This window comes from Scaptodrosophila lebanonensis, unplaced genomic scaffold (assembly GCF_003285725.1).
Source record: "Scaptodrosophila lebanonensis strain 11010-0011.00,11010-0021.00 unplaced genomic scaffold, SlebRS2 tig00000001-arrow-pilon, whole genome shotgun sequence".
NCBI lineage: Eukaryota > Metazoa > Arthropoda > Insecta > Diptera > Drosophilidae > Scaptodrosophila > Scaptodrosophila lebanonensis.
This window is the reverse complement of record NW_022060529.1, coordinates 1,241,516-1,266,541: the sequence shown is the minus strand read 5'-3', so window position 1 is coordinate 1,266,541 and position 25,026 is coordinate 1,241,516. Positions and strand designations below refer to the sequence as shown.

Here is a 25,026-nt window from a genome sequence, read left to right as displayed (position 1 = left end):
ATAATTACATTTAAGCAACGACACGTATTGAAACACATATATGTGTATGTTTTACATTTATTTGTATTTTTACATTTATTTAGCAATAAGGTTCGCTTTAAAAAATTCTACCATAAATATTGTTTGTTTAAAATGTTTAAAATAGTTGCATATCGATATTTAATACATAATATTTCACTATTTTTAATAAAGTTAACCCGTTTCTGCTGAACATTAAAGCAACGAGATTGAAAACCTAGAAATATACTTGTATGTTTCGTTCTTATTGTTGCAAAAATATTCGTGTTTGTGATTGAAAAATATATTTATCTATGTAAAATACTTGTCACTTGCGTTTGTTTATTTAAAAGTTACACACATTTCGTTATTAAAAATCGTAAGTTAGTTTATAGTAATTAAATCGTATTATCATTGTCGTTTGCTGATATGGTTTAAGTATGGCTGCCACTTAAGTAACGGGGATTCCCGCACTATATGTATCTTTTTCATGTTATTTCATTTAGTATTTTACTAATAACTATTAAGGTATTGTTAGCAATTTAAAAACAAAACTTTACTATCTGCTTGTATTGCCATAATTGTTGTCTTCGCATTTTTGATTTTTCATGTGGCCTTGATAATAAAATAATTAAAAAATTAATTAAAAAGTGCTTGTTAGAGGCTAATTAAATAAGCTGCAGTGAGTTTTAGTGTCAAAATCATAAATAATAAATAAAAAAGTATTGTTTTAATTACAATTAATGCGCACAGTGGGGCCGTTAACTTAGTTTAGTCCAAAAAACAAATTGTGAACAGTTTTTTGTTTGCTGCTACTTAATTGAGCGGCTGATATGGAATGTTGTTTTTGCTGTCGCCTACACGCTATACTCGCTAAAAACACTACAAAATTCTAAAGAAGCTACAACTCTAAGGTTTGTTCGACAAATTGGCAACCGGAAGCATTCACTGCTCAATGGGATGGCTGTCGATTTTGGCGCAACGAACTGCGCGCCGAGTCTCCTCGATTTGGCAGCTTGCTGCGCAGCATTTGTTCATGGACGTAGAGGAGAAGACCCACATCTCGATGTCCAGCCTGCCAGGCAATCTTAAAGGCAGTGCTGCCATCCTGAAATTTAACAAGGATTAATTAATTCATTATTTAATCAATTTAGTCACGATTACAGTCTAGTACAAGTAGTATTGGCAATGCTTACCACATCCTGTACTAATGAATCGCAATCCGGATGCGACAACAAATGCTTAACAATATCGACTCGTCCGTGCTCGGCAGCACACATGAGTGCCGTGCTTCCATCCTCGTCCTGTATATTGATATCAGCGCCGGCGGCGAGCAGCATGGCGACCATATCGCTATTACCATGCGACACAGCGAGCATCAAGGCGGTTTGGCAGTGCTGGAATGGAAAAAGTGAGGCGTGTTTTTTTGTTGGGCATTTTGGTGGGTTAGTTAGGGGAGAGGTGGAATCAAGTGTTGTGTTTGTTGTGTTTGCCGTGAGTAACACTCAGCCAATGGGGCGTACGGTTCAAATGGCATTACCTACCTTCTTCGCTCGTATATTGACATCGGCCATCTGGAACAATCGCTCCACGACTGTCCGATGCGCCGGTTGCTTCAGCTTTGCCAATGAGACGAGCATCACGCACGTGTATCCAGCGTTATTCATTTGGTTTACATTGCAAACCTTGGAATCCAGCAAGATGGATACGACATCGAAGTTGCCATGCGAGACCGCGTAATGCATAGCTGTATTGCCCTACAAAACAAAACCAGTAGAACGTTTTATAGATGTACACAATATATTGAAAGTAATTGGAAACTAATCTATCTAATATATTTAATAGATACAATCATTTTTATGAAGTCGGGGCATAGCTGCTGCACTGGCAATCAAATTTTCTCCCATCGAGCATTTTTCTCTTCCTGTCCCTTACTTTATCTTATTAGCTATTATGTTGAATTAAGTTTTCTATCCTGCTTACTATTTTTTTTTTAGTTTGTTAGGTCTATAATGTCTCTGACCACATATGGCTGTGAATCGGGGCATGGCTGGCCAAATGGCAGAATGCGTTAATAGGCATTATTGTACAGTTATTTTTAGGGCTTTCTTATCTTTTTTTTTAAATTGTAACTAATTTATTGTATATTATATTGTAATAATATATAAAACATCATTATTGTAATCTGTATCGAAGCACAAATTGTTTATTTATTAAATTAAAATAAAATGACTGAAGCGAAGTCAAGCAAACTGCTTAGCTTCAAGAAAACCTACAGTTTAGTTTTTAAAATTCTGCCGAACTCAAAAAATAGTGGTTTGATGTATCCTAATATTCTGATTTATAATTAGAAAGTTATAAATCCATTTGGTACTATTGTTGATGGTTGCTGCACAATTATTTGTTTAAATGAGATATATGTAAATTCACCTTCTGAATATAATATTAAAAACCTTTTAGTCTTTGAGAGAAAATGTATGTCAAGTTTCAAGGCGATTTTTAACATAACATGAGCCAACGCGCCGTAGAAGTGGTACTACAAGGTAATACAAAGGAGAATTCTCTGATAAATATGCCGATTTGGATTGTTTATCCCACTCCAATCGTTTTCTTAAAATCCACGGTATTTTCGTATGTACATTATTTTTTTACTAACCCTCTTAGTAGCCATAATTTCTGTGGTTATCTACGATAGGCCCGGCAGACTGTGGGATGCACGATTTTTTTTAACAATTAGCTTTCATTGCCGAAACATTTTTCACACTTCATATTTCATCTGTCTTTTTACTAACTAAGTAGCATTACTTACTAAATAACTGTATGAAAAGTACAAGAGGTACCCCTCAACTGGTTTTTAACTAACATGTTTTAACCCGCGAATGGCATTTGAATAGCATACTTCTAGGCTGCAGGGAATGGGTAATTAATATATACTAGTTGGGAAAAAATGACTTAAGAAGTCGGTTAAAGCATTTCAGACATGAACGTCAACGTCATTCAATTTAAAGAAGCGGTTTATCATTTCTTGTACACAGCAGATTAAACTGACCAAGAACAACATTTTTACAACCCCATGAAACTCAATTACGATTAGATATTAGAGTAGATATATATTGAACGTTTACTAAATAAGCGATAAAACTTACATTCTTGTCCACTAGATTCACGCAATACTCTAGCAATGGCACCGAAAGCGATTCGAAGTAATCCAAGTAGTCCTCTACCTCATGCGCATTCGAGGTGCCGGTGCTAGAGTTGCGAAACCAATGGTCCTGAATGGTGGTCTTGGCCGTTTTGAGGCTGACCGAAGATATGGGCTTGGAGCCGAGCTTCTTGAGCAGCGAATTGTTGATGATCTTTACAGCATCTTGCAGCTCTTTGGGTATTTCAGTTCTAAGCGGGGGAACATTTTGGTCAATCGTTTCAATATTTCGGATCAATACTCACTTCTGTCTCGGCTCCGACTCGCTCATGGCCAACTTGTGCAATTGGGCCTTTGTGGGTGCCGTCTCCCGCTCAATGACGGTCACCTGTGACCCATCGCTCTGACTAGATTTGAGAGGTGTGCTTGATTTCTTGCGCGCACCTTGTGATATCTCCAATGCCACACTGGCACTCGAATCACTGGACGAAGTCAACTTGGACTCTGGGGAAGCGGATTTCTTGTTGCTGGCACTGCTTGTGGTGCCCGACGTTCTCATCAAGGGGGCTGGCGATGCATCGCGCGACCAACTAATGCTGACACGCTTTTCCTCGCGCACCACCAACTCGTGCTCACCCAACTGTGAAAGATCCAAGGGACCAGCTGGCTTGCCAGCCGGCTGTTGGAGGAAACTTTGAGTCTCACTGGCGGCCTCCGGAGCCTGAAAGCTGGACAAGCTGGGCGGCTTCTCCTGCAACGAGCTGTAAATAGCGAACAAAGTGTTAACAAATTGTCAATAATGCTGGTCCAGAGCGCGCACGTTACTAACAAAGCGGAACAACCGCTGACCAGCAGGGGATAGCAGGTGAAGCTGCTCAGGCCCGAGAACATCGACAGCACCATAATGTGTGGCAAACAAATCAAAAGCCAAACAACGAACAACAAAATCAACAACACAAAAGGAAACGCGACAAAAATGGAGCGCGAGCTGCCAACGCGCCAAAGCAGAAACGAAAACTGGGCTGAAGGTCAACCAAGAAGAGCCGCGCGACCAGGTCGGTGGCCCGATGGCGCGCCACAGCGCATGTCAAAGCATGCTCGGGAGACGGGTTGTTGTCTCAGCTAAAAGCTTCCGCTACTCACCTCAGCACAGTTTTGCACTCCTGTTGGGCACTGGGACTGGACGTCGGCGATGGGGTGGCCAGCGTATATGTATTTTGTCGTTGAATCTGCCTGCGCACCGGACTGGGACTAGTTAGATGCTTGGGACGCGGTATGCGGGAATCCGAAGAACTGGAGCGCGTTAGTTTTGTTGTTGTTGTTGTTGTTGTTGATGATGTCGACGTGCTCGTCTTGCTGAAGTCCTTGGCCAAATGCTGGATGGCATCCTTGCAGGAATCACAATAGTTGTCCGCACAGGCAATGGATATGTGCGGCTTCACAATGTCCCCGCAGGCCACATCCCTCGTGTGCAACTGCTCCGTGTTGCAGGACGAGTGAACACGACTCGGCGAGGGTGCTGGTGGCATCAAGGGAGCTGCATCGGTGTTACAGCCCATGTTGCTGGTGGCTGCCTTGGCGGGCTCCGCATCGGTATTGCTTGCCATGTGCCTTGTGGCGGGCATTGGCACAGACTCGGCCACTTGCTCCACCTTGGTGGCGCTGCGCGACAGGCGCTGCAAGCCAGTCGTATCCGTTTGCCGAGTGCTAAGCTCCACAGTGCTTTGGGTGCTGGCAGTTTGTTGAGCTGGTGTCACCTGCACAGCCATCGACTTCTGGGGCAGGCTCACAGTTTGGCTGCCCGTTGAGTGTAGGGGCGTGGCAAGCGTTTGACAACCCACCGCCTTGCGCGCCCGCATGTTCAGAGGCTCGTGCTCGCCCAGACTGAAAGTATTGCTGCGTGCCATGGCCAGGGGAGAGGACTTGACAGACACTACCGGCTTAGGCGGCTGCTCCAACTCCGTGCCACAGCTTACGCTACGCGTGCTAACGGAGCACTTCTCGCACAGCATATCCGTGATACGATGCTCAGAGCTGCCCACACTGCGCACATCTGGCTTGCAATGAACATAATTCTCCCGGGTACTTGGCTTCGCACTAACGCCCACATTGTAAGTGAGTGGTGGACGATCGGTAGCGGTTCCCATGTCCCGCAGCTGCCGCTTGGGCACATACATTTGCGTGCCCACAGAGATGAGCTTCTGCAGTTGCTGCTGACGCTGCTGCTTCCGCTGGTCCGTCAAGGCCACCTCTATGCGCTCCTCCAGCTCCTGTGGCGTGTACACGGTTTGATTGTCCTGCGTGCCCACATGGCGTGTGGATAGCTTCGGACTGCCCACGGCCACATCTCGAGTACTGGTCGCCTTGCACATGGTCGAGACATCACGACGTATGACTGCGGCCGGTGCTGTTGTGGATGATGTGGAGTTGTTGCGAATACGCGCACCTAAACTCTCCAAAGAAACGGGACTAATGCGTTGCGGCGTAAATTGTACGGGTGAGGCGTTCTTCGACGCACTGGGACTAGGTGGCGAAGGCGTCTGTCGAGCAGTTCGCAGTAGCTCCTCGTTCCTGCGCAGCAGACGCTGCTTCTCCTGCCGCAAGCTATTCAGCTCTTGCTGTAAAAAATAAAAGAAATACCAGCTCAATCAACATTGCCAAACAAACTGTTCATGGTGGACATGTCATATATTTATTTCGTATATATAAATGAAATCATCATGGAGTTCAATTTCTACTCCCTATAATTTTTAAAAGCTTTAGGTATTCAATTTCATATTTTAGTATCTATGGGAGTGGGGACTTGCATCAAAAAGAGAACTTCCATTGGCAAAAGGAAAGGGTGGGAGCTTTCAAAAGGCGAGTATTCTTTTTTTAACAGTAATCAGCAAATTAAAATGGAAGAACATAGGCATTAGGATTTTGAATTATGTGTGACTTTGTAGGGCGATGGGTGGATAGGGGTGAGGAAGATCAACCGGATGGTATCTTCTTTGAAGTAAAATATGGAAGACATAGTACTTGTGTTCAAATGAATCCTTTTCTAAACCTTAAAACATGTAAAACTGTAAGGTTGTGGGCTGAAAATGCGATGACAATCGCCATTCAATTTACTATTACTCCACAAAGACTAAGAAAACTTATTACAAAATTCCAGAGAGTAGCACAGGTATAAGAAATTAGAATCTTCCTTTAAAAAAAAAAAGTGTTAATGGATTTGAGAAAAATATGTGCAGTGGAAAACGTTTTCGACTGCAAAGAACATTGCATTAAAAACTATAATCGAAACATTTGCACTTTTGAAAAGAATCATTAAGATAAGCAAAATGGTATTCAAGACATGCCTATAATGATTGCAAAAACTTGTTATATTACAACACTAGATATAAACACAGAAAAGATCAGAATAGTCTGAATCGTAAACAAAATGTAAGCATTAAGTCGTAAGCTTGCCCGAACGATCTTAAATGTGGGTGATCGGGACAGCTTTGCTTGTCACACGCACAGCTCTAATACTGAACTTAATTAGCAAAAGCAAACTTATTACTCGCAATAAGAGTGATCGCCCACTTACCTCCATGTCGGGTATGGTCTTGACCTGCTCCTCCAAGTCCTTCAATCGCTTCAGACTCAGTGCCATCTGTTCGCGAATCTGGCATAAGGCTTGCGCATCGGCAGCACCTGTCTCCGAGACCACCGGTGAGTGCGGGGTACTGCTCGGCACTGTCTCCGGCTCCTCTTTCGTCCTAGATGTCAGCAGTTGAGGTTGGTGGTGATGATGGCGACGCGGTGGCGGAGGCGGGGCCATACCCGGTTCGAGTTGTTCCACCGGCGACTTGGCATTGGCCGCCACTGTGGCCTGCACATAGCTCTCATACTGCACCTCAGCTGGACTCGGTCGCTGCTGCAGAGGCAGCGTATTGGAGCGTAAGAAGAGACGAGTGGTGCTGGTACGTGGAGATCGATTTCCCGCTATACAGGAATCTGCCGAAGAGAAGGACATGTTTAAGTTATCTAGTGCATGGGAATTTGTGTCGAAATTACTATGCCTTTCTAGATGGAGTTCATCTAATTTGCGCAAAACAATTTTTATTTGCAAACTAGACATGGACGCTGGCAGTGAACAACTAAAATGGTCGCAGTCTGCATCGTTAAAAAGCTCACGCCTAGCTTTTGTAATGCAAAGTGCTTTTTTGTGATAAACAAAATTTATATACTGATATTCGTCTTTCTTCATACTGTGAAATCTAATTTTAATATCTGTGCCATAGTGCGCATAATTTGAAAGTTTAGTTAGCGACCTACTAAAAGAAATACGCCCCAAAACGAACCGTCGATACGCTGCCTAAAAGACTGTAGATAACAGGCGGTCATACGTAATCACAATTCAGTTGCGATTTCGCTTGGGATACGTAGGATGGGTAGTTTCAAAATCGTAGTTTGAACAAAACTATTATTATAAAATATGTGTTTGGAATAAAAAGTGATGTTCTACATAAAATTAAATCCCGTCAAAAATTGTTTTTAAAAATATGAATTTTTTGAAAAAGTGTGACCTGTGGTCACAAGAAGCATGTAATGGCAAAGTGTTTCTGTTACGTGACTAATGGTTATCCTTAGTACTGTATAATATCGGTTCAGCTTGCTGTAATGGATATGTTCTTCAATCCAAGTATTAGTCTATTTTAATAGACTTGCGCAGTATTTAACTTTCAACAGTAGCCACACTATACAACTCCGGTGAAGAGACGTTACTCTCTAAGAGAGAAGATTCATATAAAAGATTCAATAAAAATACCGTAAATTTAAAAAAATCTATGTATATTGGATAAATGCTAAAGTTTGAGTGCAAAGCAAATTTGTTGATAAAAGTATTATATACTTATAAGCACAAGCAAACGCGTGCTTAAATAATATATTTGTTCTGATATAGATAGATTTTTCACGGACATAACAAAGTTCCATAAATTAGGCAACGATTATGCAAAAAAAATGTCTACATTTTCTTTATTTTTAACAGTTTTTCGCAGTCCCGATAATATAAACATATGTAAAGATGAACTGGAAAGTATTTACGAAATTTCTTCAGCTCAACTATACCACATTATTTGCCTTATTTGTTTAGGCTTTCATGTCACCCTTATTCCAATATTTCAAAACAATATGATATATTGTCTGTAGCGCACTTTTTCCACCCGAATACGTTTAAGAATAGATGGGAATGCGGCACTGTTTCAACCTTTGCCTGTGGAAGCGCTTGTTGACGGGCTATTGCTTACTTTATCAAACTGATAAGCTGCCCGTGCTAATTCAATTCAATATTTGTACTCTTTATAGTATATATAATATGTATACACATGTACGAGTATGCGCATTTGTTTGCAAGAGACAATGTTTTCTTTTATTATTCAATACCTAACGCCCTTGCTTAGGGGTTTACTGGCGCCAATATATGGAACGCAAGTCCCATCTATCAGTGTGCGTTGACGCCAAATTTTTAATATTTATAGGGCCAACGTCAACCCACATGACGTATACGCAATAAATTGGCATGCAAAGTGCCGCTCACTGTGCGTTACTCATCGCCACACACTTGTCGACTTTTCATGTTCTTTATTTTCTTCTCCTATCTGCCTTTCCTTATTTTTGTCATGCTGCGACTATAACCTGATGTTGTTTTGTGCTGTGCACTGAACTCTTGCGCAAAAATAAAACGTTGCTATTTCTATTTCTTGGCTAGCCAGTGCCCAATGCCCGGTGCCAAATGGGCTGGCTGGCAATAGTCGGAATGGTCAAGGCAACGACACATGATGGCCGGCAGGCATGCAAGGGGTGCGTGCGTGTCCTAACATTGGACAGTGCATAATTAATCAGCTGGGGCATGTTAATAATGGGCTTAGTAAAATGAAAATTTGGTCCAATGACCTTTAGCTGCTCTTTTCAACATGTGATTTACTCAGCCAAGTTGACTTTGTGAACCCGTCAGCAGATCATAATGGCTAGTATTGAGCGAAGTAAACAAGATTTTGCATATTTGTACGCACAACTTGGTGGAGTAAATCAGACATGGAATTGATATAGAGCTATTGGTTTTGCAGCAAACCTACAATCACTCCACCAGCTCTTTGTTGGTACCGCCTGCTCCGTGGCCCGCTTCGCCTTCATCTTTGTTTTGCGCTGCTCCCTGAGGCGACGAACTGGCAACGTGTCAGCGGCCGTGGCAAACATTTTTTTTCAATTCCTCTGATCATTAATTCAAGAGCACAAATAATGGCACAATTAGGCGCAGCAGCCGGGCAAGCATTGCACTGTGGCTTCTTGGCATTGGCAAAGCATTTTATATATTATTGGCTATTTGTGTTAATTAGGGCAGTTTGCTCAATTCTGTATTAATAATACTATTAAATCATATTGAACAGCATTCACAGACACATTAAGGCAAAATCAACACAGCACACACACAGAGCAGCCAAAAGCGTCACACGTTGTTATCTGCTTGGAACACAGTGCTGTTCACAATATTATGTTCACTCACTTTTCAGAAACTCGTGCTTTATTTTTTGTAATATTGTGAGCATTTTTCAATATTTTAATTTGTACCCAATTAATTCTTCTTCAACTAAATTCGCCGTTTCATAATATTAATATTAATATTTTTTTGGCAAACTCTTAATGATTAATTCGTCATGTTTATCCAATAACGGCTATCAGTAAATATCTCTCCATCTAATTTTGCTGTATTTCGTTTCTGTTTTCAAATGCTCCTCAATTTATTGCTCTCCAGTCATTATTTTTAATAGCACTTTCGTTCATTTTGTTGCCGATTTCACAATTGATGTGGTTTGAGTAATTTTGTTGATTTAATTTGGTTTTAATTTGTTCGTTTACTATTCGTTAGTTTGTCGATGCTTCCATTCGTTTAGCGCAATGTCTATTGCCTTGCCTATTTGGTATTTCAAAGTCAGCTTTGTTATACTTTTTACATTCTATATATATTATGGTCAATCATATTTGCTATTTTACTGCACAGCCAGTCGAATTGAGTGCTTTTCGTTCGAAAGTCGTCGACAAACTGCGTTGAGATTTTCATTTAGCCGACAGCGACAAAAAACCTTCAGCAGCAGAGATTTTGTTAATAGCAGGCAAAATTATTTAACAGCTCTTGTGCAAAATGAGAACAGCAAAAAATATACGAAATTTGTTATGTGTTGTTGAATACAACAAAAAATAACAAAAAATGCGAGAGCATTGGAGCAGCGATAAGGTTGCTGGCCGCTCAGCAAACAAAAATTAAGTAATCAAAGAGACAACGGCGAAGCTAGGCGGGCGGCCCATTGACGATAAGCTAAATGCACATTATTATCAAAGAGATAATGCCGATGATGTCTATAATGCCGCGAACTAAACGTTAGCATCGGCAACACATTTAGTCTCGGGCAACTGCGTGAGGTACCGATGTCTTCACGTCTTCAAGACGTTTGTTTGCCATGATATTCTACAACTACCCGCACCTATACATACACATACACATATGTATACTTATGTATAGTAGGCATAATAATAGTATTATTGATTTTCATTTTATTTATCTAGCAATTTGCATATGAGATTAATATGGGGTTTTATGTCAGGGGCACGAGCCTGTTGCCTCTGTTGCCTCTTGATTTATGTTGATCTGTTCGTTTAGTTGTAAGCATTTTTCGTGTTCCATATGCTTTTAGGCCGCAAGGTTGCCAAATTAGTTCTGCCTGGACACCTTACACGCATTTGCCATTTGGCTCTCGTTCAATTGCTGTCTCGGTTTGGAAGAAATGGCGCCAAGTTAGAGATTTCTATCTGCCAAATAGGCCTGCATATTTGAATGTTTTTGGCAATACACCGAATATAAGCTCCGGCAATTACCAAGACGAAAAAGGCAATCAATACACATATTTGCATACATACAGTATATGAAAAGTATCTATATGTATGCTGATATAAACCTCAGATACCATTAATCAAAGTCATACAAACTGGCCGCCACACCACAAAACCAACTAAATTGTTGCCCACAAAAGCGACAATTTGATTTGTTTATTTGCGCGCGTTTTGTATGCGATTTTATACGCGCGATTTTTTGCATGTTTTTACTCCAACAACCGTTTTTTCTTCTTATTTTTGCAAATTTATCGCATAAACAAATACATGCAGAGCCAAACCGAAAAAATTTGCATGCAAATTGAGCGCCAAACGCGCATTTCAAATTGATTTAAGATACGAGCACCAACATTGCCTTGAGGTTGAAGCTGTTTTTCGCTTGTAAGCTCCAATGGAATTGAAAATGCCAAAGATGCAAACAAATATATATATCAACAACTTATACTTATATCGCAACTGTATCTATGCTCTAAGACTATCTGTAGCTGCGCAGCTGTGTGCAGCTGAAAATCTGATTTGCTTGCATTTTGGGCATCCAAGCATAAATTGAATTATTCCGGCAGAGCTCTGGCTAAGTAATTGTGACAGCCTGCATATTCCTATTCCTTTTTTGAACTCTGAATTGCGAATTCAAATGCCTTGTGCAATCACAAGCCGACGCAGCTGCTACTCTGACAACATCACAGAATTTTCACACGCTGTGCAATATTAATTGAGATGGCGAGTGAATAAAATCTTGAAGCTTTAAGCAATATTTCAACTTAGAAGACATGCAGTTGGTATCTAATGATAACTAAGAGAACATCAAAATATTGGAAGTAGTACAGCGAGCTAGCGGGAGTCCCACAATGTGGGTTGAGTAGGCTTGCGAGTGCCATCATAACAGAAACATGACTACAAATTGTCAAAGTTATCATAAAATTTAATAATTGTCCAAAATAGACATTAAATAAAGATTAAAGATATAAAAAAAACTACTAGAAAACTTAGCATGTAACAAATATTTAGACACAATTTTTAAACTAACAACTTAATTGTGAATTGCACGTTCCTGTACGATTCACTGGAATATAATTCCAGTTTTATTTTGTTTTGTGTGTAGCTTTGAAACACCCAAAAGAGAAGATTATAACACACTTAATACTATAACTAGGCACTTCGTAGACATCAGTCTGTCTGTATGATTATTATTATCTTTGTATATATTGAAAACGGTTTTAAGTTGAACTTACAGTTTACATTTGGATTCAAATACTTTCGACAGCTCTTGATAGTTCTTCAAGTATACTCTCTTAAAAGATTACAAATTTGCACGCAAATGAGATTGAAAAGTAGTTTTTTTATTATTTTTATATTAATATTTACTAAAGAATAAAATAAGTGTGCTGGCCAAATATTTCTGTATCTGTATGATACTTCTTAGCAATACAATATGATATACTATATTTTATGGAATTAATTGAAGTAAAAAAAAAATAAACTTCAATAATAATTTGATTGGAGCGTAGAGAAAAAAACACATGAAAATTGGCTTTAATTTACAAGTATAAAAATTAGCAATTCTTGTAATTATGGAATAGCTTGGGTGTAGTTTAAGAGGGAAGTTTTCCTTTCTCACAAACAATTGGTAAAGTAACATAAGTACAATTTATGTAATTCTAACAAAATTATGTAAATATCTTTTTAACGTTGAAGATTTATTTTGTGAAATGTATTTTCATGGCAAATTATGCCAAAGACAACCATTGTGTCGCATTCCCTGCAGCAGTTGCGCAAAATGTTTCACACTTTCGTGCGTAAAAATGTCACATGTGCCGGGCAGCGCTAATTTTTAAGAAAAGAAAGAAAGCAAAAGTATCTGCCAGATACTACAACTACCACAACTGCTCAAAGCGAATGTGTCACCATGAATCATACGCTCAACAGAGTAGCGGAACAAAAACAAAAAGTAAAGATAAAAGGAAAGAGCTTCAGCTAATTTATTTATACAAGTATTTCTCTCTGAGCATTAGTCAAAAAGTCTCGGCACTCACCTGCCACATCAAAGTAACGATCCCAGGCGCTATTTCCGAGCCGCCGCTGTTCCTTCTCCCCCCTCGGCGTTCCAAAGCCATTGCTCAAACTGTTGTTGTTGCGATCCATGGAGCCATAAGAACTATAGCCAGCGCCACTGCCACTGCCACCTCCCGCCTTTCGCCTTCGCACCGAGGCACGCTCCAGTGTGCGCTCGAAGTCGCTGCAGACCTCGTCCAGTGCCTCATGCAGAAAGGCCCGCGTCTCCGGAGGACTGTTGGCGGGTCGCCCAGGACCGAAACTATGATAGACACCCGCGTCACTCTCGACGCCACCGCGCAGTGATGAGCATGTGGAGGAGGCGGTGCCGAAGGGCGACTCGGCACGGGTAGCCGAACCGTAGGCATTCCCATTGCCGTAAGTGAATCGTGGCACGGATGAGGAGCGCGGTCGATAGCAGGCTGTATACGCCTGAGATGTGGTGACGGGGCGTGGCGAATCCGGTTCGCTTTCATGTGCAGCCTGTGCGTGAGGACAGGTGACAAGTTAATAGTTGCACTACAGCCAAGTGCGCTGGCAAAACTTTGATGTTGGCCCATTGACTGCAAACTGTCAGCCGTAATTAAAAGATCAAAGCTGTGCCAGCCACTAAGCATGTGATTTATGCGCTAAGCAACACTACACGACCACCCAACAAAATGTTGGCAAGCCATACCTCTGGCAATTTGGCCTGCACACGTGACTCCGCCTGCCAATCGCTGCCAAAGAGACTCTCAAATCCCAACATGAACTCCATGGACTTGCGGGAACGGCGGCGATCGCGTCGTCGCAACTCCTCCTCCGAGGGCTTGGCATTCGCCAGGGCCTCGCAGTAGCGCACAAAGTCCAGATCAATGTGATAGCCATAGGGACAACAGTTGCAGCTGCGCACCGCCGCCGACGACGTGGTCAGTGGATTGTTATGGCTGTTGTTGTTGTTGTTGTTGTTGGCGCTGCCATTGTTAGTTGGCATTTGGCGGCCTGCAAGATACAAAACAAAAAAGTTCAGATTGAAGCTATCAATTTTCAGCGAGCCTTTTGCCAAATGTATCTGAAATATGTATCGCATATCTGAATGTCACAATCAAGGTCACGTTGCTGTCTTCAATTCCTGGTATTGGCCGCAGATACAGCCACAAAACAAAACCAAATAAAACAAAACACAAAACCTACAAGAGTAGCTTAATTCGCTCTAAGTGGCTTTTCGATATACTGTCTGTGTCTGTTGTGGTTTTGGCTTGACAGCCACACCTGCTGCCACACAACAAAAACAAGTTAAAGCTTAGACAGTCTTGATATCGCGGAGTGGCAGAGCAGCAGCCACGGTCCAGACAGACAATTCGACGAATTCTTCGTGTATCTGCGAGACGGATTTCTTGATATGAGGCTAATATTTATGCCTAATTGGATCATAAATACATGCACGGCAATACAAAATTATACAGCTTAGATAAAACACTCAGCGTGTGACTTGACTTTAACTAAATATTTTAAAAATAAATACTTATATTAAAATACAATAAATCAGATAATATACAATAACAATTTAATACAATGAAACTACTAATTTATCTATACTCGTAATTCGTCTCAGTTGTATGTGGACTGATTGTCGATTGGGTAATATGTATATTACTTTCTTCAATGCTACTCTTAGGCTCTTATGTGTATTGTTAATAACTAGTCTAAGTTGTCTTATTAAACTCATTTATTCATTTTTTTATGTGAAACTAGTGTGTTCAAAACCTAAACTATCAAATGTTTTCATTTAAATAATTTGTAATATGGAGTGCGTATCTTTTATATAGCAAGCAAGTTTCAGTGTGCGAGTTGGCGTTACTGAGAATTGTACTTTAAGTGATTTCCGCACAACATAAATATCGAAAAGATTTCACTGTAAACTCCGAGTATAGTCAGACAAAAATAAGACATACTCGTAAAGTGGAATATCAAATAACTTTTCGTTCTAGTTTCCAATATTCACATTTGACTCACTTGGTACCTTCTTGGCCTCATACCACAGCCACAGCAGTGCCAGCCACACGAAATTCCACAACATTTTTAAACCGACTAATTTTCCAAAAAAGTATTCATCACATGCACATGTTGTTGAAAAGGTAGTAGTAGTACGAGTAGTCTACGCGTAGTCGACTTGGCTGACCTCAACCCACTAGCCGAAAATTTGATAATGAAAAGTTCTGAGCGATTCGAAGACATCTAACGGCCGACCGGCGTATTGTTGTGGCATCTAGCAGTGCTCATTGTCCAACTACCTGGCTTGGCGTTTGCATTTAATTGGCGATAAGATAGCCAACTTTTATCAAGCTTATCAAAAATAATTAAAAGGTCTAGTACTACCTGTTGCTCTAAGCTTTTCACAATTCAGCGCCATCTAGTAGTGAGTAGCTGCAGCTCAGCAGTTACATACACATGCATGTAGTATGTGTGTGCGTGTGTGCTGCATTTTCACTTTTCATTCATAAATATCGCTGAATGGCCAAGACAGCTTGTCTGCCTGTTGGCCGCTTTCATTTAAACAAATGCTACAAAAGCTACAGGTGGGCGCGTTTATTAATTCAAGTCGTGGGCGAGACGATTCTGGTTTGCATATGATTTGGGAAAGTGTTGTGGACTATGTGGCGTATACACGATATACATATATTCGTAATATTATTAATATGCTGCATATTGATGAGCTCGTCGCACTGTAATTAACAACAGTCATGGCCACGGACATTCAACCGACTGCTCAGATATACTACAAGTAGATAATATCTGAGAGTGACGGCGTGTGCGGGGGAGTGGGCTTGGACATCGATTCGAGCGTGTTTATGCCGATCGGTGTTAATGGCGTTGCTCGCTGTTTAATTATCTGCTGCCGTTGCTGTTCGCACCCACACACGAGCACATTGACGATCATTGCCGGAGCGTGTGTATTTAGTGCGTGTTCGGCAACTTGGCAAGTGCTGGGCGTCTCTGTAGGCGTCGCTTGCCACTAGGAATGCGGTTTTGGTAATGTCGCCTAATTGCTGGCTGAGTGCGGTGTCTGATGTTGTTGCCACCATAAGATACATAAGTTTCTTTGCACTCTGTTTGCTGATTGAAATGTTTCCATTGCGAAACCTACCGTGTAGGCGGAGAGCAATGCCCATTATAAAATGTCTAATTCCTCAGATTCTTTAAATTGCCCTTTGTTTCATGTTTCCAAATGAGATAAGAGATTTTTGGCAATATACTTGTTTTAACAAATCCATTTTTATACGCCATCTAACTCTAAATTTTTTAATAAAGGAGTAAATGATGCATCAAAGAATGAAGAATGAAGCTGAACTCAAGATAAAGACGTTGGATAACAAAGTGTCTGAGTTCCGAGATCTCTTTCAATCCAAGACTCGATGGCGGAATAAAATAGCATTTCTTTTCCAGGGAAGGCAGAAACAATTCGGTATGCCTATACCACTTAAAAATTATTTTAAATAGCTCAACTACACATATAAAGCAAATACTTTTCAATAATATTCATAAATTAAAAACAATGAAAAGTAAAGTAAAATAAAATATTAAAACATAAGCTGAATGTTTTCATTAATTTTTCATCAAAATTATATTTTTATGATACAATTTCAAAAGGTTCTACAAGTATCAATGAAACCATGGAGCTAATATTGTTATATTGTTATTCACCATTAAAAGCAAGTTGTTAATGAATTTAAAGATGAACAATATATTCGATAACACGATATGTTCCGTAGTCATTCCAAAATTTTAGAATTTAGGATATCAAACATTTTTCTTTATTCCATAGTATAGATATGTCAGCTAATCGATCGAGTTCGGTAAAAAAGAACAAGACCCGTGCATAGAGAGAATGCAAAACTTCATACCGATCTACACATTGCACATCTGTGGGTATCGTTTAGGGAGATCTTTGGTAGAAAACAACTATGAAATGAGCCTGGCTCCATTCTTAAAGAAAAGAAAAGAAAAGAAAAGAAAAGAAAAGAAAAGAAAAGAAAAGAGGCAACCTAAAGCGATTTCAAAATATTAAATACACTTTTGACCTTATATGTGAATACCAATGTATAAAAGACATAAACAGAAAGAGCCAAAACAAACCAAATAAGAGCTATAAAAATTCGACGTGATTTCAGTTAAGGCCTATGTATGTATGTAGTTGCAGATAAGCTTAGTAACACTCGTTTAACTATAAAAGCTCTCATTATCGCCCATCTGCAGCTACATCATAAGCTACACTTTTGGGTAGAAAATTGGCTATGTATAATAATAATACGACTACCTTTGGCCCTTGAATACAAGGCACCTATTAATCCTGCTCGACTCTATTTAACGATTCGGAAAACGTTTTTTTTTTGCAATTCAAAGTAATATTTTGTAGCCAAGAAAATGCAGAACATGAAACAACATCCCTCTTCCCTTCTCAACTAAATGACTTAAATACTTTGCTGCCGTAAAATCAGCTTCTTTCTTTTAATTTTTGCGCTTATTAACGTTTACGTTTACACCAAATCGACAACTTCATTTTGCACGTCCCAAGCAAACAACAACAACAACAATAGAGCCAAGAAAGAAATGAAGGCGCCTTGCAACTCCAGCGACATAAATCGCTACACCGATCACATAAAAATTGAGAAATTAGCGCAGGAGACAGGCCACAACTCAGCAGCGAGTACATTATGCTCGAGTCGAACACGTATTCTCATATACTCGTGCGAATATACTATATTGTACAACAGATTGCCCAGCCATATTGGGGCCGCAACGGAGTGGCACGCCACAACCACAACCACATAGGTACGAGTAATGACTAAATTTTTAGCGTAGGAGGCGAAGACCACGACAACGGTGCGGCATACGAAATGAAGTTGGTCGACTTGTGAATGAATTTTGACCAACAACAACAAAAACAAAAAAAAGCTAAAATTAAAACTGGTTGCTCGGCCCCACTGACATGTGTACAATTCGCTCGTACGGAGGCTGGGCCTGAAGTCTGTGGCAACGGGTAGGCGTCCAACTGCAGCTGCAACGGCTAATGAAGCTAACGGTGATGTTCGGCAACAACAACATAAACTTACCGCAAAGCACAAAAAAATCAAATAATTATGTGCAACACGTGCGCTACTCTTCGATCTAATTGCACGGCCCGACTCGCTTGACAAACCACCAAAAAATAAAAAATATTTATGATTGCCTGCATATACATATACTATATAGTATAGTATAGTTAGATATATGTATGCATATACTTCTGTGTGCCCCTCCATTTCTGCTTAATTGCAACAGTTGCTTTTCACAGCTTTCCCTTGAATTTTCTTTGGAGTGGAGCGCATTTTACGATTCCGGGTGTGCGTTTAATTATCCAATTAGTTTGGATATTTCTTTAGTTTTATGCTTTCTCACATCTTTCAGCAATTATTTGCGTAGGTAAAACATTAAAAAATTTTGATAAAACATATTTCAGAAAGTTTGCCGACAAGTGGAAAATTTTAGATAATTTATGGATAACAAAAATATATAGATATAAAAAATATATGTTTTGCCGCATAAAGCCTTTTGCATTTCCGCTTATATCAATTATATTTTACTTGTAATAGAATATTTTATTTTTGTAAATCTACAATCAAACAGGCAATAATTGACATACACACTTTTTTATATATCAGGATTTATATAAGATTAAGAAGTCGTTACTACTTGTATGCTACAAATATTCAAAGTTTTCAAATGCAATTTCAAAGTTTTGAAGATTTTATTGTATTTTTACTTTGCAAACATTTTTAAACAACAAATGACTGCTTTTGAAAATTAATAGCCATATAGCCATAGCTTATAAGCATTGTGTCATCCTTCAAGCTATTTCTCCTCCCCCTCACTCTCTTCTCTTGTGTTTTATTTAAAACCCATTATAATCGTGTACGTTCTTGTCTAACACAATATGTATACATACTAACTATGAAATTAATTTCCCCATTTCTCTCTCTTCTCTACCACTTCTTCATACACTAACCCCAAAATCTAAATACACAAATCTAAATACATAAAGTAAAATAAGTTGTACAAGCATTACACGAATTTGTGTGGAAGTTATTGGTCGGTCCGATCATGCCTTGAGTAATATAAGGAAACCATTCAAAAACAAAAAATTTAAAACAACTTCATGAAATTATTACTAATTAGACTCTGTTGCTTCTTTGCACAATTTTGAAATGCTTTGAATATTATTTATATTGTATTATAGAGGGCAGTAAAGAAAGCAACAATTGTACATATTTTCAAAATTAAACAATAGGAAAAATCAATTTTTGTATTTTTGATTTAATTAAACGATCTCGCACTTGGTCGTATTTCAGACTCATGTCAACTCGTTAAATATCCACGAATTTAATTGCTTCAATTAACGCCAACTAACTGACAACGCCCACGTCACATGTCAACTCACATCCGCCGTCATAAAATCACGCCAAATAAAATTGAAAATGAAAAAAAAATATATATAAAAAATGCACACACACAAATTTAATTCAATATAAGGCAAATATTTTTGCCAATAAACCGGTTCCAGCTTTAATCAAAATCGCATTCATTGTTGCGGGCAACCAAAATATTTTTGCTGCAATTGTTTTGAGGCGTTTTAGCTGTGAGGGGAAATGAAAGAGCCGAGCTCTGCGTGGGTTCCTTATGGACAATGGAAAACTTTTGCATGCATCCGAGAGGCTGGCGCCAATCTGCGTACACTGTGACAAATTTGCCAGTGGCCCTAGTGCTGATCTGGCCGATTGCCGCCGGTGGGCGTTGTCTGAGCCGTGTTCGTCGTCTCTGGGCTTTCAAGCCATGTACGGGCGTCAAGTTGACCCACATCTGCTGTTCGCTGTCTTTCGCTGCGATTGTGGTTGTAAATAACATCAGACACATATGTACATATCTCTGCGTCTATGTATGCCTATTAAATACACACAGCTTTGTGGCTTAAGCCCACACGGCTGCCACACTTACCATTTTCCTCAACGAAGGCACGTTGGCTGCGCAAAACAAGAGACCTGAAATGGCAAAGGGATAGAGAGATGAGAATGCAATTAGGAATAATCGAAAATAAAATAGTGAGTAAATACTTGGATGGGCTAAGTATTAGAGTATTCGTAAGTAGTGTTTTGTGACCATGTGTGTGAATTCTAGCTATCTAATAAATTGCAGACACATCGTTGGGCCACCTTTTTAACACGATTGGTTAGATTCAAATCGAATCCAAAAAGGTACCTAAAGAACCACAGCACCACAACAATATTTGTTCAATTTTAAATCCCCAGCCAGTGAAGACCGGCAAATCTAATATTTTCACAACCCACCCACACATCCGTCAACTTTGGTTTAGTTTGCTTTTCATCATCGGCTAAAAGAGAGAAAAAAGTTGTCATCCGCCCATGTTCTCTCCCCTTCTTGGCTATTTGCGATACATATCTTGGCTTTGCCTCCAGCAGCAACATTTTCAGATTTTTTATTTTTTGAACCACGCCGCCATTTCAAATCCAATTAACATAATTTCTAATTATGACAATTTTAAACAGCGTGCAGTCAGCGCAACAAATTGTGACTAGACATTTCCACAACACCAACAACAACACAACAACAAGAAGAATGACAACAAATCTTCACCCCAAAAGAAGACACATCATAATCGTATATAGATATGTGTATGCCTCTATATGTTGCATATGAATTTTGGTGCTCAGCTCCAAAAATAAACGCATACAACATGTTCCACCTTAATGAAGCAGCGACTCGGGGGGGAGGGGGCAGTCGCATAAATCAGTTGGCGCATAAATTTTCATTTTACATACTTTTTTTTTTTTTTTGGAATCGAAAACAAGAAAGATGTGAGAGCTAAATGCTACGAGTATACTTATGGTGGCAAATCGCACACAGACCGCAGCTGCATCTCTGCAGCTCTGCAACTTTATTTGTTTATTATTATTTTTAATAAGCATGTTCTTGTTGTTGCTATTGTAGCACCGTAAGCGTGGCAAACATGACAGGCAATTAATTTAATAAAGCATGGACGATGGCCAAGTTTGGCAAAGTCCGTTTTGGCTAATTGCCTTGTCGTCTGAAACCAAGGAAAATAATAACAAAAACAAAACCAAATAAAGGACAGAACGCATGCATTTCCAGACTCTGTGTTGTCCAAACAAATTATAAATAATTGCAGCTTCCGTTTGAGAAGAACAAAATGTAGCAACCCCTACGCTAAAATGAAAAATGTAGCACGCATGTAAAACTACATACTATACTAAGTATACTATATGCATTTTCCTGGAAAACTCAAATGGAAAAGGGACGGGCACAGGGTGCTGCAAAGTTCGCTAATGAGTGCCGAGGCGATGCGAGGCACTGCATTGTGCTTTATGGCATGGCAAACAGATTATTGTGGATTTTGTGGCGCGCATTTTTTCAAAAATGTTTCAAAATACCGACGACAACAACGACAACAGCAAAAACAAACATCAACGAACTATGCAGCCCAACCAAAGGGGCAAACAACAGACGTTGGCTGATGACGGCGCCCAAAGAAGTCTCAGGCGACAGAGGGCTACGAGCTCAAAATGTTGACAACTTGATATATTTTATTATGACTTTCCTCGTCTCAGAACTTTAAGATGTTCTTGCAGCAGCAAGTGTGCCTCCACACACACACACACACACACACACACACACACACACACACACACACACACATTCGTATCCACAAATATTTTTATATCTAACTGCACAATGCGGCACCTACATACTAGATGCTTGTCTTTGACTTGCCGAGCACTGATTTATTTTTAAACGCAATAAATAAGTTCTATTTGAACAGTTGTCAATGGCAAAATAAATATTTGACGTTCGCCCCATCCACTCGCACATGTAGAAACCGCTGGCGGTTCACGCGCGTTTTTCGACCGCTTCTCAGATAAGTTCAGTTAGAAAAAGGTTCCCCCTTTGCCTTGGGTATGCGATTGTACCAGTATCTAAAAAATACGTCATTTCGGAACTTCACGCTTAAAAAAGAAGAAACATACACACTGGAATCCAGATACACTCGTAGCTGTGTGACTAGCTTTAAAAAGCTTTCAATGTAAAATAAAAAGAAGTTAATAAATAAATCATGCTAATATTTTGTAAACACCTTATTAGCTGAAAGAAAAAGCTTTCATAATAATGAAGACTTTTACATATGTATATACACACATATTATATTTTTTCTGGAATTATTTTTAATAATTCCTGAAGGGTATACGAATTAAATAATTATCGGTTAGGACAGCACCTTTGCCAGAGCCTGATTGCCTGATTCAAACACACTTACATTTATAAATAATGTAGATTTACTCTATATGTGCTAAAACAAATTAAAAGTTTTCCTTCACTCTATTTAAATTGTTTTATAAATTGTACAGCAACTAATAACAAACTGGCTAGGGAACTTGCTATTCAGTTGTACTTCAGAGACCCCCATCTGCAGTACATTTAGAGTCAAGAACTTATTTCCAAGATTATGTAATACATGCAAATATTATTATTGTAGTATTAATTAAAACGCGACTGTATCAGTTATCGTTTAAATTTTGTGCACAGTATTTGTTAATTAAACATCTCATGTTATTTTTTTAGCAAATTTTTAGAAAATTGTGAAATATGGCACTCAGGTGCTGCCTGCGAGACAGATTTTACACTCACTCTAAATAGAGGGAAATTGCCTTTAGAACCCCTCTACTTGCAATCGATAGTATTGTTTTTAGCAATATATGGGATAATAGATACATATATATTTCTGTGTATGTAAGAGTATTAATTTGGTCGACAAAGCACTCCCAGCCAAAGCAGCGATTATAAGTAGATCTGTAGAAAAGCAGTAGTTGTGAAATATTGGCGTATAAAGCCGTCAGTAGGCGTGTTACGCTCAAGCTAAGTGTATTATCTAATAGTTAATAGAAGCAAATAAACAATAGATGCTTTGAGGAAGTTAAAAAAGACAGTAATATGAATTAATCGTCACTTCGATGGCCTATTCTACAAACAATCAGCCAGACTTTATCTTTAATATGATAACTTGTTTCATCTATGAAATGTCTTTCAATATTGCAGAGACCAGTGGCTGCACATTATGGCTATTTGAGCTTTCTTTGTCGAACTCTAAGAGTGCGTTTAAGTGCGTTTTCGATGGATGCTACTTGGCTGCCACACACTACTCGCTATCAGATGCAGACTTTAAGGTGTGCACGCTTGTTTGCCAAGCCACAGACACCTCCACACAAACACAGCAGCCACAACAACAACAACAACAACAATCACAACATAAACCACGCACATAGATACAAACATATCTAGCTTCAATCTTCCCTATACACGGCGCCAATAATCGCTTGAACCCGTTTCTTAGCCAATTAATTTACTTTTCAACACGCGGCATGTCCCGCTTATCTAACAGCATATAGTGGCGGGCCATTATCAGCTTTACCTCCAAAATATTTTCACTGCTTCCTGTTCTGTGGGCGACAAGTGTCTTATCTTTTCGGCAAACTTTGACTCATCGTAGCCCATAAGCGTTTTGGGGGCTCCACCTTCAACGATATTCATATTCGTATTGTCAGCTGCATACGTAATTTCCTAATGGATTTATTGATACTTTTGTGGCTGCTACGAGTAATTCATTAGCTATTTTTAGCTAATGGAAATTCTATGCCAAATTTAATTAACTTTAACGACAAGACGCGCATACCGACGGCGACGGCGACCACTTCTAAATTTTCTCACATTTTTCCACTGCACTTCTCTTTTTGGCTGACTCAGCCACTCAGCACTCAGATCGTGAAAACATTTTGTTTAGGCCGTTGCTTAAACGCAATGAAATAATTTATATACAAGTCTACGAGTATATATATATATTTATTTTGTTGATATTTTACGTATTTCGAAGATATTGTGTGTCTGTTCGCACACGCTCCACGTTCCACGCTCGATATACGCTCAAATCGAACTGAATTCGTCGGGGCTATAGAAAAACTTCACAAGCTGGTGCTGAACTTTATGCTTTGTGGCTGTGGCTGTGGCTGTGGCTATAGCTGTGGCTCTGTTTGTGTGCGAGTGGTTCTGCTGTGTTTGCTAATGGTGCTCTTTCGTGGCTGCGATTGTTGTCACAGTTGTTGTTGCCTCTTGCCACTAAATAGCTATAAAAGAGCAGCCATCGAATAGAACTGTGCTGCTGCCAAGTGTTTATAATTTAAATTTTTACTTGGCCATTATAGCCGCGAGCAAACAACCAAACAACACATCGAAAAGCCAAGCTCAGCGCTCAAACAAACAAATCTGAGAGAGTTATCGATACGATAATTAATAAATACTATAAGTGTCTATAGCTTTAAGTAGACAGCAGCAGCAGCAACAACAACAACAACAGCAGCAGCAAACCAGTTCGTCGTCATCGTCAACGTAACTTGTTGGAACACCCAAACAAGCGCATTTGACGTGCCCGATAAGCGCACTTACATGTATGGGTGTATCTGTGTGTGTGTGTAGTATATTTATGTGCTTATGTCTCGGTACAACTCGGTTCAAATCGCTTGTAACAGAAGCGTCAATATGGGGCGATGGTGATATGCTTTTTGGCGCGCTCGCAGCGCTTCTGATATGATTGATGAAGCAAGCCAGAAAAGAGGTGTCGCCTTTGATTATGGACCGACTCTAAGGCTATGCTCTATGTGTAAGCACTAAACTACCTACACTTGGAGAAAAATAACTTAATCAGTCTTTTTAAGGTATGATTTAGTCGTAATAGTAAGATAGTACCGAAACAAATAATACCGTATCTGAAGACCTCTGTTTTGTCAGCTAATCACATTAGTTTATACTCCAATCAAAGT

At 39.6% G+C, this 25,026-nt stretch overlaps 1 protein-coding gene across 6 annotated transcripts in view; it reads right to left on the bottom strand.

Annotated features, from left to right (window-relative positions):
- Nucleotides 1-45: 45 nt before the first annotated feature.
- LOC115626573 (KN motif and ankyrin repeat domain-containing protein 1) overlaps nt 46-25,026 on the bottom strand; it is a 40,930-nt gene continuing 15,949 nt past the window's right edge. Inside the window, exons 1-11 of one of the 6 annotated variants that reach the window (XM_030521957.1) lie at nt 23,625-23,712; nt 20,120-20,163; nt 13,785-14,089; nt 13,090-13,591; nt 6,714-7,123; nt 4,283-5,757; nt 3,445-3,900; nt 3,144-3,390; nt 1,542-1,754; nt 1,194-1,394; nt 46-1,105 (exon numbers count right to left, since the gene is read on the bottom strand). In XM_030521957.1, the coding sequence (XP_030377817.1) occupies nt 950-1,105; nt 1,194-1,394; nt 1,542-1,754; nt 3,144-3,390; nt 3,445-3,900; nt 4,283-5,757; nt 6,714-7,123; nt 13,090-13,591; nt 13,785-14,089; nt 20,120-20,163; nt 23,625-23,707 (4,092 nt within the window). In that variant the 5' untranslated portion in view covers nt 23,708-23,712 and the 3' untranslated portion in view covers nt 46-949. Of the gene's footprint in view, nt 1,106-1,193; nt 1,395-1,541; nt 1,755-3,143; nt 3,391-3,444; nt 3,901-3,959; nt 4,071-4,282; nt 5,758-6,713; nt 7,124-9,242; nt 10,125-13,089; nt 13,592-13,784; nt 14,090-15,103; nt 15,178-20,119; nt 20,164-23,624; nt 23,713-25,026 lie in introns of those variants that run through there. The other 5 variants (XM_030521972.1, XM_030521965.1, XM_030521989.1 and 2 more) reach the window with 5 other exon arrangements.